At 39.7% G+C, this 15,503-nt stretch overlaps 2 protein-coding genes across 3 annotated transcripts in view; one reads left to right on the top strand and one right to left on the bottom strand.

The window, feature by feature from the left end:
• pcyt1bb (phosphate cytidylyltransferase 1B, choline b) overlaps window positions 1-15,503 on the top strand; it is a 658,357-nt gene that overhangs the window by 12,694 nt on the left and 630,160 nt on the right. The window lies entirely within an intron of this gene.
• On the bottom strand, window positions 4,244-11,066 carry si:ch211-79h18.2. Of its 2 annotated transcripts, XM_087301954.1 has the most exons (7): window positions 11,034-11,066; window positions 10,212-10,837; window positions 5,854-9,476; window positions 5,626-5,802; window positions 4,994-5,231; window positions 4,831-4,898; window positions 4,244-4,441 (listed from the first exon to the last, which is right to left on the bottom strand). In XM_087301954.1, exon 3 carries the CDS (start codon window positions 8,441-8,443, stop codon window positions 7,487-7,489), a length of 957 nt encoding a protein of 318 aa, XP_087158080.1. In that variant the 5' UTR covers window positions 8,444-9,476; window positions 10,212-10,837; window positions 11,034-11,066; the 3' UTR covers window positions 4,244-4,441; window positions 4,831-4,898; window positions 4,994-5,231; window positions 5,626-5,802; window positions 5,854-7,486. The 2 variants fall into 2 exon arrangements, with proteins under 2 accessions (XP_087158080.1, XP_087158079.1); XM_087301953.1 differs by having other exon boundaries at window positions 4,994-5,802.

The raw sequence follows: 15,503 nt of genomic DNA, 5'->3' as shown, positions 1-15,503 counted from the left end.
AAATTTGTGATTTGATCAGTATTGTGATAGTAGTGCTTTGCATCAAAACCTTTTTTCCCCTGGTATGATCAATATGCTATTACCAAAGTTGCACAACACTTTATGTACTTGGTGGCAAGAGCAATAGACGAAAACTCCAGACAGCAGACTCAGATCCAACCCTAGCTGTCAGAAAGACCTACAGTAGAACATGAAATGGCTAGGTACTGTAGAACAGCAAGCATATTTTAAAGGGCCAGTTCAGGTGTTACACAGAATTTTCAAATATGTTTATCTTAGAAGTATGAAGTCAATGGCAAACAGACTTGAACCTACATTTGAAATTCATATATTCAGTACAGGACAACTTTATTGTTTGCTTCTTAAAAAAGTATTTGTAGTTTTACCCGTTCTGTCATTTGCAGATCTTTGCATGGTTAAATAACACTGGCAAACATAAAAGACAACTTGCCAGAAGTCACAGGCCTGCAGTGCCAGCAAAGGCACAGTATAGATTTGATCTCTCTGTTTCTTTCCTGGGATCCAAATCCGAAATAACCCAATCCATATTTGAAGAGCTAGAGTTAATGCAAGTAGGGCTAGGGAAGAGGACCCTGTCTTTAACTCCAGACACAATGCATCCAGAGGTGAGGAGTCCAGTCTTAAGCAAATACATTCAAAAAAGCGATATTAATTGTGTAAATAGTTAAACAGTTTATTTTTTTAAGTACCTAACAAAAACACATTTATCAGTTAAACTTAAACATGTTCATCAGTTAGAAGCAAAAAAAAAGTGTCTCAAGAGTAGAAAATCAGCAAACTGGCGAAGGTAAAATATCTCCTGAAGGTGCACTGATAAGTGTGAACATGTCACGTTCTTTCGTGGTGAAAAGAACATGGTGGTATTTTGTATTTTGGTATGGTGGTATTTTAATGTTAATGTGGGAGGAGCAGAGGTGGGGGTTTTTTCTGAATATAATCTACTGACTTTTTTGCATTCAAATGAGTCAAAATCAACGTTTGTTAAGGTGTGTTCTATATTTGTGACCTTATTATTTGAACATTAGAAATGTTAGAGGTGACAATGTGATTGTCGATGCGTTGACTTGTATTTCACTGTCTGGTACTGATTAAGTCAAAAACTTTTCTGTGACTCCCTGCTTTTCTCACTTTCTTTATCACCTTAATTTGCTTTCAGGATCCAGATTGCTGGAGAGAAAGAAAAGGTGTAATTAGTGAGGTTTGTGGGGTTAATCTTTATCCTAAATGCTTCATAAAAATTCATGGGTGCTCGTTTTAATTGTTTTATTAAAGTTATGTTTTTTTTAAGGGGTGTGTGATGTTTCAGCCCATGTGATGTGAGTGCATGTGTGTGTGGTGTTCCAGTCTAGTGTTCTTCAGTTAAAGGCTGGAGGTGACATGATTGGTACACAGGTGGCGCTCGTTGGGATGTGAATATAAACAGTGTTTGGTGTGCTTTTTAACCGTCCAAAATGTGGGGAAAAAAAATGTTTTTACTCTCTGATAGTCAAAGCAAGTAAAAAATAAATAAATAAATAATTTTATATATATATATATATATATATATATATATATAGTGCTTAGATAAAGTGCTTTATCTAAATTCAGACCACGAGTCCACATATATGGACATCATTTTTCTTTAAAAGTACATATTAAAAGATGATACTTAGCTTTTATTATAGTTAGGTTCCAATTCCCCCGAATAGCAAAAAGAAATAAAAAATGCATGTAAAAAACACCTTGGGCCAAAAGAAGTTAAAATAAATGTTATTTTGCCTGTGATGGTTGTGTCTGGTCCTCCTTTTTCTTGGAGCTTAAGAGCCGGCTGTAACAAATGCAAGACAACTAGACCATACTTTAAAGTAACCCAGCACCGTCTACACATTGCATAGACATCTGCATTGTTCTCCAAGTAGCTCTGTGTCCCATTGCTTGCAAAGATCCTTTTACAAGCCTAAATCCAGCTTAAGGAATTCTTCCCTTTATAGATCTACTCTTCTCATAAAGATCATAATCTTGAATATCTGAATAGCTGTGCCTAACAGACAGACTTTCCTCTTTCATTCACCTGTATGATGTGGATCTTGAAATAAAGAGACAAAGAGGCCAGTGGTAAGCGCATGCTGAGCAAATTTTGGAGTGTTTCTCTCTTTAACTTAGGAGACCCCACACTTCCAAAACTTTTAACCACAGCTATATTTTCTAACAGTGGAGAAAATAAATAGGTAAATATGATGCTCTCTTTCGAAGTAACAGCAGCTCTGTGTATGTCAGAATAATTAAAGTAGTTTAAAATCAATGGGCTGCCGAATAATGTATCCCAGTTTATCAACTGACATATGCAAAATCTGCCAGATTGAAGAGTTCAGCCAAGATAAACAATATAGCTTATAACAAAATTAGCTGAAAATGTAACATTTATGATTACATTTTTTTACATTCTGCTTCACAAAGAAGTTGATTTTAGAAAACAATTGTAAGAACATCCGACGTTATATTTAATATTGCATTCCCACAATGCCAACTCACCTGCATGGTTCCATTTAGTTTTTCCACAAGGCCTTTCGTTTTTGGATGGTATGGGGCACAAAGGCTTTGTTCCACACCGAGGAAGGCACAGAGATCTTTGTTGATCTATTTGCAAAACATATGCAAGGTTTATATAATTCTGATTTGCACAAAACATTTACACCTATTTTCTGAATGTAATTCATTAACAAAGTAGCAAACAAATTCTGTACCTTGGTCAGCTAGGATCTTCTTTAGTGCCCCAAACCTATAAAATAAATTAATAATTAAGACACAACAGCAGCTGATTTGTTGGGTATTGGATAGGCCTCAGACCATTTGGTATAATAATTGACTGAATAATAATGAATTGTAAGAGTCGGATCCCACCTGAAACTGACTGCCATTTTGTATAATAACATAAAAAAAACAATATGATTGATTACTATTTCATTATACCGCTAGACCACTTGCATTTTATACACTAGCTGAGTACACTGATTGCATGTTAATGATAAGCTTTTGAACACGTACGATAAAATCAATTCGATTCAATCCCACGCGGGATGTAAACAGAACTAATGCAAATTGCAAATTTTTCTTCCATCTATCTGACATTCTCAATAAGAATAGTACGTTTAGAATTATTAGGCTGCGTCTAAAAACCGCCTACTATTCAGTAGGTATTGTATTTGAATTTAAACATACTACTCGGACATTAGTAAAGTACATTCTATACAGTATGAATGTGAAAAGTATGAATGGAGTTCGAACGTACTACATTCGCCATTTTGTCATGGTCATGTGACCTACCTGGCTGCATGAGTTGCGTCGCTTCACTCCCATTAATGAATTATCTTGCGGGGCATCATGGGATAGCGCAGCATGCATGGGATGCGCACTCCAGAATCTCGTAAGTAGATAAGTAGTAAGTCATCCGGGTACTTCTCGCATGCCGACTTTCAAATTCTATGAATTCGGACATACTACTCGGCTCACATACTGATTCTAGCATTCTATATACTATCGAAGTATGCGATTTCGAAAGCGGCATTAGTTTTTAGTTTGTATAGTCACAGAATTCATTTCACACCAACTGAGGCTAGGCTAATCAGTCATGTGCGTTTGTTATGTGTGATGTCACGTATGCGGCATTTTTAGCGCATCGCTTCTGTGAGCAATAAGAGACAATTTCAAAGAGACATATGACGTAAGAGGGATACGTGCCATAACGAAGTTCAGGCTGGGGAAGCAAAAGTAAATCAAGTGTACACTGTACTGCAATAAACTGAACAAAGATTGCAGGGATCGTCTTACTTTCAGCATATAGATCTGTATGAATTAGTATGAAACTGCAAACCAACAATTAGGGACTAAGCTGAACCCAAATAGCACGTGTGTATCACAGAGATGTCTGCTGGACATTTGAGTTTTCATCTGGGAGATGTCTTATGTAGGGTGCTTGCTCATCTGGAAAACGTTGTTTAGTTGTCCTTGTCAGACTTTCAAAAAACGTCTACGCAATGCATTGCAGATTTTCTTTATAAGAATATTAGGTCTGTGAGACATTTATGTAGAATAGTCGCCGTTTTTTTATTTTTTATTTAGACATTCCCTCATCCATACTGCTGTAAATAAGTTAGTTACACTGATTATACATCTGACTACACATATATGATAACTAAGCTCAGGTATTTTCCACTCAAAATGAAATAACACAACTGCTGAAGAATCATTTGTAAAATTTTATTTTATTATCATTTATTATAGTTTCTATTTTTTCAGAAGCAAACAAAACCAATTTAAAAAGTAAATTAAAAGTAAGCTTAAGCGGCCATTCTTCCTGGGGCCAAGCGGAGATAGTCTTTAAAATGTTTTTCTGCTTCTGCATCTGTTGTAGACGGAAGCACAGGCTTCCCCATAGCTGCACCTGTTAAAAAACAAAAAATACATTTTGGGAGAAAAATAGTATATAGTTTTGCAATGCAGTGCAGCCCACAAATATAAAAACATAAAAATTAAACGGTTAAAATGTCAAAAACTATTATGCTTAACATAAACAATGAAACCGCTTCTCAGCCTTTAGAATGCTTTGGTGGTAATATGGCTCTGTTTTAGCCAATTTTTTTATGACCATTTGAAACTAAACATACCCAATTTCTAAGTGTGATTGGGATGTGAAAACTAAGGCTGAATTAAAATTGAAGATTAAAATTAAATATATTTATCTTTGTTACTTAAAAATACAGAATATAGCTGTTTTTATTTTTTAGCTTGTAAATGTATCAATTTTCACAGTAAAATATTTTGACAACTTACTTGGGAATTCCTTTTGCAGACATTTCAGCAAGCCTGTTTCCATTTTTGGGAAGTCTCATCAAAAGATGCTGAAAGAAACAATTATGTAACCAAATTTACATTAGCATTAGTCTTTGAAACATATATAATTGATTTTATTCTTTGTTTAATAATGTTTATTTACAATGTACTTCATCCTTCTTACCCGACTCGTGTAGAATTCTGGCCTGATCCTTGGTCCAACCTTTATCTGGTAGTGGTGCCTCCATTAACCGGTCACTCTTCAATAGCCTGTCCATCTCTTTGTATGGAGGCCACCATGAGTGACTCTCTGAGTACCAAGGCTATGATATAGGACCGGTACTCCCTTGTTGAATGAACTCCTCTATGAGGTACATTTGTTTTTTTAAACTGCAAGAGCCCTATAATGTTGAATGACATGTATTAAATTTCAGTTGTTTATGTGCAAATACACAAACTAAATTGTGTGCTAAATTATTGAGCAAGTTGATATTCAGATCATATTTTAGGGCATATTTTACAAATTCCAAGCAACTTCAATCTTAATAACCATTACTATTTTTGCATTTGTATCATTCATAATTGTTATATAATTGTCAAGCCTGGAAGTGAAAAAAAGCTTTAAATTCAGGTGCTTTACAGATAAAATAAGCCATAAATGTAATTCAAACTGAAAAGTTATTAAATGCCAGTGATGAAAAAAAAATTCCAAAAAATTGGAATAGGGAATTATTGTGTCTGTTAAAGTGGAACTGAAACAAAATAGCTGCCGCAAGGGATAAAGAATGCTTTTACCTCAATGTTCTCGATCTTGCAAAGCTGGATTGGTCCTGAAATTACATCAACAAGGTAGATACCATGTGCTGAAGATAGAAGGGGATAGTCCAAAAAAGTTAATGTTTGCTGAAAGTAGTGTAGGCCACGTAAATGTCAAATTTTTCTGAAATTATGTTTTGTGGCTTTGCAAACTTGCTGTCAATGTAGACAAAATGGTTTGCCTGGTCCAGTTTCACATTGTATGACTGTAGTTCTTTGAAATATGAAACTCAACAAATGACTCGGGTAGAGGACCAGCAGCATGTGGTTTTCTGAGCCTTGATGGGTTGTTTTTGTTTTGTCCCTCTTTGTTGCAGCTTTGAGGTTCTGAGTACCTTCTCACAACTTGGCTTAGCACACATGAAGGTTTCCGTAGAAATCTATTCAGCTTGTTAAGGTGGTCCTCATATATGAATGCACTGAAGTTGTCAAGTACACCATGGTGTTTTGCATCTTCTGCAAGATGTACAAGACAGGGGATGTTATAGAACAGGAATCTGGGACTGTATAGCTGTTTAATGTGTGTGACAAAAAGTCGGAGAATATAATTGACATAGTCATAGTGATCACCAATTAGGCATTAGTCATTACAAACGATTAGGATTCCCACAAAAAGCAGCAGCAGTTTTTTTATGCCTCAGTGGCGAGCAGGTTTTTTTTACCATAACATGTAGAGTAAGAATTTTCTGAACTCGGTTGCCTTCAGTCAATTTATTTCCCTTACTTCTTCTGGCTTGCGTACAAATTTCACAGGCACATTCTTCTAGGCACTGACCAACCATTCTGACAGCACGAAAGGCTTTCGAAGCCGCCATACTCCTGGTTGAGTGAGCCCTGATCGCCTCAGGTAGAGGCCGATGCAGGACTTCATATGCTAATGAAATAGCCTCGACTATCCACCGGCTCAGAGACTGCTTAGATGCTGGCGCCCCAATTTTGGGTGAGCCATACAAAACAAACAACTGTTGTGTTGTACGCCAAGCAGACGTACGTTGTACGTATGCATCTAGGGCCCGCACTGGGCAAAGCAGATTTAAGCGCTCCTGATCTGGCGTCATAAATGGTGGAGGATTAAAGGCCTGCAGCACAGTAGGTCGCACCACCTCAGTGGGGACCTTAGGAACGTACCCTGCTCTGGGGTACAGAAATGCTCTCACCATACCAGGTGAGAATTCCAGACAAGAGGGAGCTACAGACAATGCTTGTAAATCTCCTACTCTTTTGATGGATGTAATGGCCAACAAAAAAAAACGTTTTAAGGGTCAGAAACTTTTCTGACACATCCTCAATTGGTTCAAACGGGGCTGTCGACAGGCCCTCAAGCACTATCGACAAATCCCAAGTAGGAAACCTATTGGCGCAGGCAGGCCTCAACCTCCTCGTTCCACGGAGGAATCTGACCACCAGAGGGTCTTTGCCAAGACCATCAGTACGGTATGGGGACATTGCCGCTACATAACCTTCAAGCGTTGACGGAGTCAAACCGAATTCAAAACGCTCCTGGAGAAATTGCAGCACTGACCCCGCAGGGCAGTGGACTGGATCCAGGTGGTGGTCTGTACACCACGAAGTAAAAAGTTTCCACTTGGTGGCATACAATCTCCTCGTGGAGGGAGCTCTGGAGCTTAGTATGGTTTGAACAACCTCAGTTGACAAACCAAGATCTACAAGGTGGGCCCCCTCAGAGGCCACACCCACAGTTTCCAGAGGTCCGGGCGGGGGTGTACTATCATTCCCTCCGCCTGAGACAGGAGGTCTCTCTGGACGGGAATCTCCCATGGGAGACCGTCGAGGAGAGACACTAGGTCCGAGAACCATACTCGTGTGGGCCAATAAGGGGCTACCAGCAATAGGTTGTACCCCCCCTTGACGGACCCTCTCCAGGACTCCCGGGAGCAGAGCGATTGGGGGAAAAGCGTACAGACGAAGCCTCGGCCACGTCTGCACCATGGCATCCAGCCCCAAAAGTGCTGGATGTGTTTGGGAGAACCACAATGGGCAATGTGTTGTTTTCTGACAGGCAAATAGATCGACGTCGGCTCTGCCGAATCTCTGCCAAATGGCCGCCACCACTTTTGGGTGTAGTTGCCATCCCCCAGGCTCCAACCCCTGTCTCGACAGGAGGTCCGCTCCCACATTCATCGGACCTGGGATGTAAGCTGCCTTCAGAGAGAGCAGCCTCCCCTGAACCCACAGATGGATTTGATTCGCCAACCTGCACAGAGGGCGCGAATTCAAACCCCCTTGATGGTTGATGTAAAAGACCACCGATGTGTTGTCGGTCTTCACTAACACATGGTGACCTCTCACTTGAGGGAAGAAGTGCCTTAGAGCCTGAAACACTGCTAACATCTCCAAGCAGTTGATATGCATGTGGAGATGATGGTCCCTCCACTGTCCCGATGCGGGAAGGCCCCTCAGGGTCCCTCCCCAGCCCTTGCGTGAGGCATCTGATGTCAGAGCCAGGCGCTGAGATATTACTCCTAGTGTAGGGCCCTGGGACAGAAACCAGGGCTTTTTCCATATCGATAACGCTCGTAGGCAATGCCTCGATGCTTTGATTGTGCGGAACGGATTTCCCCTTGGGGAAAACCCCCTGGTTTTGAGCCACCACTGTAATGGTCTCATGTGTAGCAGACCCAATGGGATTATGTTGGAGGCTGCCGCTAGTAGACCCAACAGCTTCTGGAACTGTTTGACTGTGATGGCTTGGCCCAGTCTGATCCTCTTTGCGGCTGCCCGAATCGATCTCTTTTTGGAGATCTTTGTTAAATGGAAGACTCCCCCTCAGAGGCATGTCTCGTGATGGCAGGATGCGTTCATCACACAAACCAGCTTTTTTGCGCACTTCCTGCCTCTCTACTTCCCAGTTAATATTATATTAGGCTGTTACATTGGCCAGGACCTCTGACTGCCAGCTCATCATATTCGGGGCATAATGGGGGAACGTCATTTTGGCCCCGAAGGCCCTCCATACTCTTGACTCCCTCAGAAGCCAGGAGGCGGAGCAGCCGCCCATCAGCGCGAGAGGAAGAAGCCGATGAATGGGCTTCCAGCTCGCGCTGACTGGACCTCGATCTCAAGGTAGAAGGAGAAGAAGCCCTCGAGCTTGTCTCCATCCCCTCTGCCAGATCGAGCTGCGATCCCCACGACTTTAATCGCCGCTCTGCCTCAGCACGGGCGGGACCAGTGCCGCGAGGCACACCTGCCGCCGGCTCTTCAGGGTCTGGATGTGCATGGTCTGACTACGGCCAGCTTCATTTGTTTCATTCGTTTTTCTCAGACTAGTCTAAGTATATAAATGTGTGTCTGTATACATGTGTAATATATATAGCACCTGTTTATTTTATTAATGTTATTTTAATTTAGTGGATTACTTTTACCAGGCCCTTATGATACAAATACAGATTAAATAGCTCTAGTCATGTCTTTGTTTGCAGTAACCATACTGCACATTTTTATTAACTAAATAACTCCCCATTTCTGTTGTCCAGCGTGAAAGATTTTACAGCTTGAAACTGGATCAAAAATTGAACAAGCTGTCTAGGCATGTACACAACTGAAGACTTGATACAGACCAGTTTAGAGAGGCCTTCATTAGAGCAATTTGATCCCAGACCTGCTGTGGACCGCTAGCTAAACTCCATACAGCTTAAATAATGAATAGTTATTAAATACTATTTCAGCTGTTGTTGCAGTAAAATAAAACCTACTGTACTTATTGCATTTAAATGAGTGAAACCGCTTTGCTTGTAAAGATCTCCTCGTGTACAGTTATTAGGAAAAATCACTATTTATTTTATATATTTTCACTGCGCTCCTAAAATTCTCTAACCGTACGTTCACACCGAAAGCGGCGACAGCGTCAAAGTAGCCGGAAGTCATTCATTTTCAATGAGAGCCGGCGGCGATAAGCGGCGAGGAGCAGCGCGGCGCGTCTTCGCCGGCGTGAGCGTCTAGGAGAGTTGAAATGAAGTCAACTTTATGGTAATGAGCTATGACGCGGTTCGGCGGCAAGCAATCAGAATGAAGACGTCCACCGCTTGATAGCAGTTCAGAGAACACAGACCTGTGAACTTTGGTTCCGACCACAGTTGTTCCCAAGGGTTTGATTATTGCGGTCGCCGGATTTCCAATTATTTCCAATTTTTTCCTGCAGGAACATACATTAAATAAGTTACTGGCGACTTACTGATGTTCATTAATGTTATATAAATTTATCTTAAAAAAGCGGGAATCTCACGCGATGTGACGGTACAAAACAGTACTGCTGCTTCAGGATATTTCAGACATATGGACACATATTGGATAAATAGAGCAAAGCCACACCACATGCAACTTGATCTTCCATTGTTGTATGAATTTGATAAGAAGTGCGCAACATTTTCACGCTAGAAACATGTTTATGCAGGAATGTAACTGATATGCTGCAACGGCTCCTTTAAATACGAGATCAATGTAGCGAGTTTTGACGCTCTCGCCTCAGGAGCTGAAGGGAGAGAGCGTTGTCGCCAGGGCGGCCAGAGCGACCTTGGACGCTCTCGCCACTTTCGGTGTGAACGTACGGTAATGTGCTCCAAAATTTTTCAACTTGGGAGTGCATGTGCCACTCCTGAAAAAAGGGTCATTAAGGGTCAAGCCCTGTTTAATATTTTATTTTATAGATGTAGTGTTTAAGTCTTTTTTGTGTAGCAAATCTCAAATGGATATCCCTCTCAGACACCACAGAAACACGATCCCACATGAGGTGAAGGAAACAAAGAGATACAGTGAGTACACACTACCACCGGAAAACTACTCTCTTATCGCTCTGCTTCTCCACGTGCACAGAGAAAAATCTCTATTTTCTTATATTAAACATTTAAATACAAATAAAAAGCACAATAATTACATAATGTAAATAAAACATGTAAACTTGCAGCAAATGGTTACATTTGACTTGTATCGTGACTGTAAACTGCATTAATATTCAGATATTGAATCACTCATACAATAAAACTCCTTCCATTTGCGTTAACAGTATTATAATGTGAAAATCTGCCACGATACAATTAAATGATATAATTATTCTAATTTAAACTAAATCACATATTTGGATTCAGAAAATAACAAGTTAATAACCTAAATAACATACCTTAAACAGAGTGAAGTACTGTACAGTAAGTTCACACTAACACCGTTACTCTCATCCCTGCATGAAAAATACAGGTGCGAATGAAACAATAAAACACAATAAACGTTGCATTTTAGAGTAACAGTTAAAAAAAACACTGATCACATGGATACACATGATGACAGAACCACTTAGCAGCAATTTTACATCAAAAATATAATGATTATGATCGCAAAGAGACTGTAAATGCACGATAAACGAGAGCAAAAATAACCTCTGCTTCCGCACCGGCGTACACCACGCAACTGATGGAAGCTTTACCGTTCTCCCGGTGTCACACTGATTGTAGCCCCACCTACAACACACATAGGAACTCTCTGAATGGATGAAACAAAACATTAAATGCACGTTTTGCTGAACCTAGCTACTTGATAAAACATTTTGAGAAGGTGATGTCGTCTTAATGGTACAGTGAAAAGTCATAGTGTATACTAAGAACCAATGGTATAAATTTTTAATTTTAAACCGCTGTTTTAAAGTCAAAAGATTTAAAGATGTCAAGTATTTTCTGACAAATGCTGTTGAAGCTTGTTTTTACGGGTCTAGGGCACAATACCATCAAACTTTTAACAAAGATGTAATATTGTTGACCTCCCCTGATGATAAAGCTGTTGTAAAACAGGAAAAAACAATTGTATAAAGATTGGGCACATATTAAATGCACTTGAATTTGACAAAGCACGGGACAGTAGCCTTTAAGAAAAATCAAAGAAGACTTTAAAGTAAAAGTGCCACTCGATGTAAGGTAAATGTTTTTATTTTTCTTTAAGTTATAAGTATTGTAATTGTAAAACTGTATATTTCACATTACTGATTCATTATTTGATGATGTATTAGTACCAATGGTTTTCATTTTGTGTAGTTTGGAAATACTTATGGGATGTGGTAATAAGCTCATTAAACCGAGGTTAACTGAAGATCAAAAACTGGATGGAAGATTGATTTTAAAGGTCTTCAAGTTGAAGACACCCGAGTTTGGACACCCCTAGAAATAGAAAACTAGAAATAGTAGTGGGCCTTCTTGCAGGCGAAGAAGACAAGTCACACAAACAAGAAATGTGACTTTCACAATGGTTCTTTAGAATAAACATGTGGATCGATATATGTCACAAGAGCCAAAGGACTGCAGAATGACTGATAAGTGACGTAAAACCAAAACTCCACCTGTTAATATCAGTTGCATATATGCTGGAGTCAGGAAATGTATGTTGGTTGCGAACCTCTTGAATGTAATTGTTGTATTGCATTGGGGTAATGTAACCCAGAGCCCTGTCATCAAATTATTCATTTGTTTCTAATAAATTACTAAAATTTTTGGCATTGATGAAAACCCTCTCCAGACCTTTCTTATTAAACATGCATGGCATTGGCTTGATATTCCAACACAGTACATAACCTTGGCTTTCCTTACAGTCCTCATTACCTCTGCTTGTGTTTTGTTTCTATTAAATCCAAATGATTGTGAGTTATCCTGACTCTCCTAAATGCTTTCTTTTTTTTTTCTAATTGCATTTGTACAGTAATCCTTCCAACACTGGACAATTTTATTCTTTCTTCCTCTTACACTCTTTGCTATATACATATTCACTGCAGTTTGTATTGCTTGTACTATTTCTTCATTAATAATCTCTATTGACCTGTCTGGTTCAATTTTAAAATTGTAAAATCCTTCTTCACACAAACTCGAAAACCCAGAGGGTTTACAAGGATAAGGGTGTCAGCATATTTTTGCTGAGAATTGCCTGGGAGAAGCACAGTCTTAGGGTCAATGTGGAGGCAAGGAGGTGGCCTGGGACTTTCTGAACACAAGACGTAGATCATGGTACTCTGCTGGGACCCCAGTCAGATACACTGCCTTCACCTGGCTTTTGCTGTGCAGACTGAAGCAAAGTGTCGAGGTTTACCACGATTAAGGCATAAACCCCGGGCTAGTCGCTGTTGTTGTGCGATTAAGGCAAACCTCGATGCGTAGTGCCAGATTTATTAGGTCATCAAAGTTGTGTGGTAGTTCATGAGTGGCGAGCTCATCCTGGATGTCCTCTTTCAGACCAGCACGGAACATAGATTGACATGACCCCTCATTCCAGTCACAGGATGCTGCCAAGGTTTGAAATAAGATGACATACTCAGTGACCAATCGGCTACCCTGATTAAGGCAGGCGAGCTGATCCACAGCCTCCTGTCCTTTAGCAGACCGATCAAAAAGCCTCATCATCTCCAGCCGGAGGTCATTAAAAGAGGCACAACAAGGGGCTCTAGTTCCCCATTCACGGGCCTTGCCAGTAAGAAGGGTTAACACATAGGCCATCTAAGTCTCTTCTGCGTAATACATGCGTGGTTGGAGGGCAAATAACACACATTGTGCCAAAAAAGGCTGACATGAGTTAGGGTCCCCATCATACGGTGCTGGATTATTGCAACGTGGTTCAGGCTCATGGCGAAAACCTCGCAAAGTGTACTCGTGCTTTAGTTCTTGTAAGCGAGTAGTAAGTTAAGCCACCTGATTGGGAAGAATTTCCACCTCTCGGCTGGTGTTAGGGAGTCGTGTCTCATATTGGCCCAGAAGCACCCCATGTTGGACAACCGCTGATCTGACAGGATCTAGACCTGCTGTGTCCATCTTGGTCAGATCTTTCTGTCAGAATTTAGAATAGACACAAATGCAGGTCTCAAAAAATTTATTAGATCACAAAAATCAACATAAATCTCCAAAAGGCATCAAGCACAGTAAGAAATAAAATATAAGAAATCTTAACAAAAACTGTTCAGAAGAAGACAAAAATTAGCTTAAGGGTTCCTTAGAGGGGCTCAAGAAAAATAAATAAATACAATAAAACAAAGATCAACCAGAAGAATTAGAGTCTCAAATAAACATCAACACAAACCACTCCATAAAGTTAAGATAAAAAAGAGAGAAGAGTAAAAAGGCAGTAAAAACAAAGGAATAACTGACCGGGAGCCAGGCATGAAACAACACAACAGGGACCGCATGGACTGGTTTAGCGAAACTGAAATAAGGTTGACAACAGACATACATGCGACAACAATCTGACAAAGGACAACAAAGGAGAGTGAACTAAATAGTGGGGAAATTACAGCAAAGCAAGGAGAACGGGTGAGTGAAATCTCTGCTTAATTGAATAAAAGGAAGGAATTGGAAAGGTGGGTGGAGACATGTCACAATAAGCATGCAGAGAGTGTGATCAAAACACACCATGTGCTAAATGACATGTAAACAATATGGAACGGACAAAAAAACCCAGGTGGTCAGACAAAGGACCTGACACTGCTTTCATCTGTTGGACCACGAAGATCCCAAGACAAACAAAGTTCCAGGACTTAAGTGTACCCATCCTCGTTCAATGGAGACTGTCCACTGACCTAAAAAAAATGAAACAGCAATAACTTCCAAATAGGTCTAAATATTAAAAAAAAGTTGAACAAGTTGACAAACATACATATCAAGTTGATGGTTGATGATTAAAATGTCATACCTAAGTTTCCTTTAAACCAAAACCATATTTATTTTTCAAGAACTGTGGGAAAATTGCTTGGAAACTCCTTCACTAACTGTAGCATGTCCTAAAACTAATTAAGATACAGTAATTAAAGCTATGAACCTGAATAAACTATATGAACTGCATATTTTATTGCATACAGGTTTATCTTTTTATCTCTAGGCTGTACATTGAAGCTGGCATTTAACAGGACATGCCCACTCCACATTTATTTGCTTGTAAAAGTTGATTAGTTGCCAGCTCCGTTCTTCAGCACTTGAACTTACATCCAATTTGTTTGGATGTTTAAGAATTTGTTTTCTGTAAAATAATGCAGCTATCTTTGGATCCAGATAAGATCAGATATAATTGAATTATATTTTTTTAACAATGCATCAGCAGTACAACAATGCAAAAAGAACACACAATTACATTTTACTATTATCCATGAATGAAAAATCAGCAGTGCTGTTTACTTATTTATTATTCATGAATGAAAACTCAACTGTGTTAAACATTTTACAGCTTGCAAACCTTTTCCCACATTCACTGGCATGGACTTCCAAAATTTCAAAGGGCATTTCTTCCTGAAAAAAAGGGCGGCAAGCCTATAATGCAGATAACCTAACAAACACACAAATAAATTATTTGTTTATATCTCATCTTTTTTTTATTTATCTTATTCAATTATATCTCATTGGGTTAAATATACAACAGTAGTAAGAAACTAACCTGTTCATTGCTCTTGACTTTGTTGTTCTTGTTCTGACATTCCATGTCCTGTGCCTTATGCCGAGGCGTATCTTGAGAATCATCCTTATCCTCCACAACAATGTCAGTACAGGACTTAATGTGATTAGTTAGAAGCTGAAGTGGGCAGGATTCATTGCATTTCTTGCGTATTGCCTTAGGCATGTCATGAAAGGCTTCAGAAGATGGTATTCACAGTCCAAGTGGGAATAGGAAGATCATTTCACCAGCGGGTGTAATGGAGGCCAGCTAGGTAGGTAAACCTCACTCCTCTGAACCCGAAAAGGTGCTTTAGCAACAGACACTAGAGACTATGGTCTTTAGCCTTCTCCCATGCGGAAGGTCGCCAGTTTGATGTCAGCTCGAAGCGGGTTGGGTGATGTAGGAAAGGCGGGGGTTACATTTGGGAGTGAGGTTTAGGGGGGTGAGTTTAATGG

Source organism: Danio rerio, chromosome 21 (assembly GCF_052040795.2).
Source record: "Danio rerio strain M-AB ecotype USA chromosome 21, GRCz13ab, whole genome shotgun sequence".
NCBI classification, from domain to species: Eukaryota; Metazoa; Chordata; class Actinopteri; order Cypriniformes; family Danionidae; genus Danio; species Danio rerio.
This window is presented reverse-complemented; position numbering and strand designations above follow the sequence as displayed.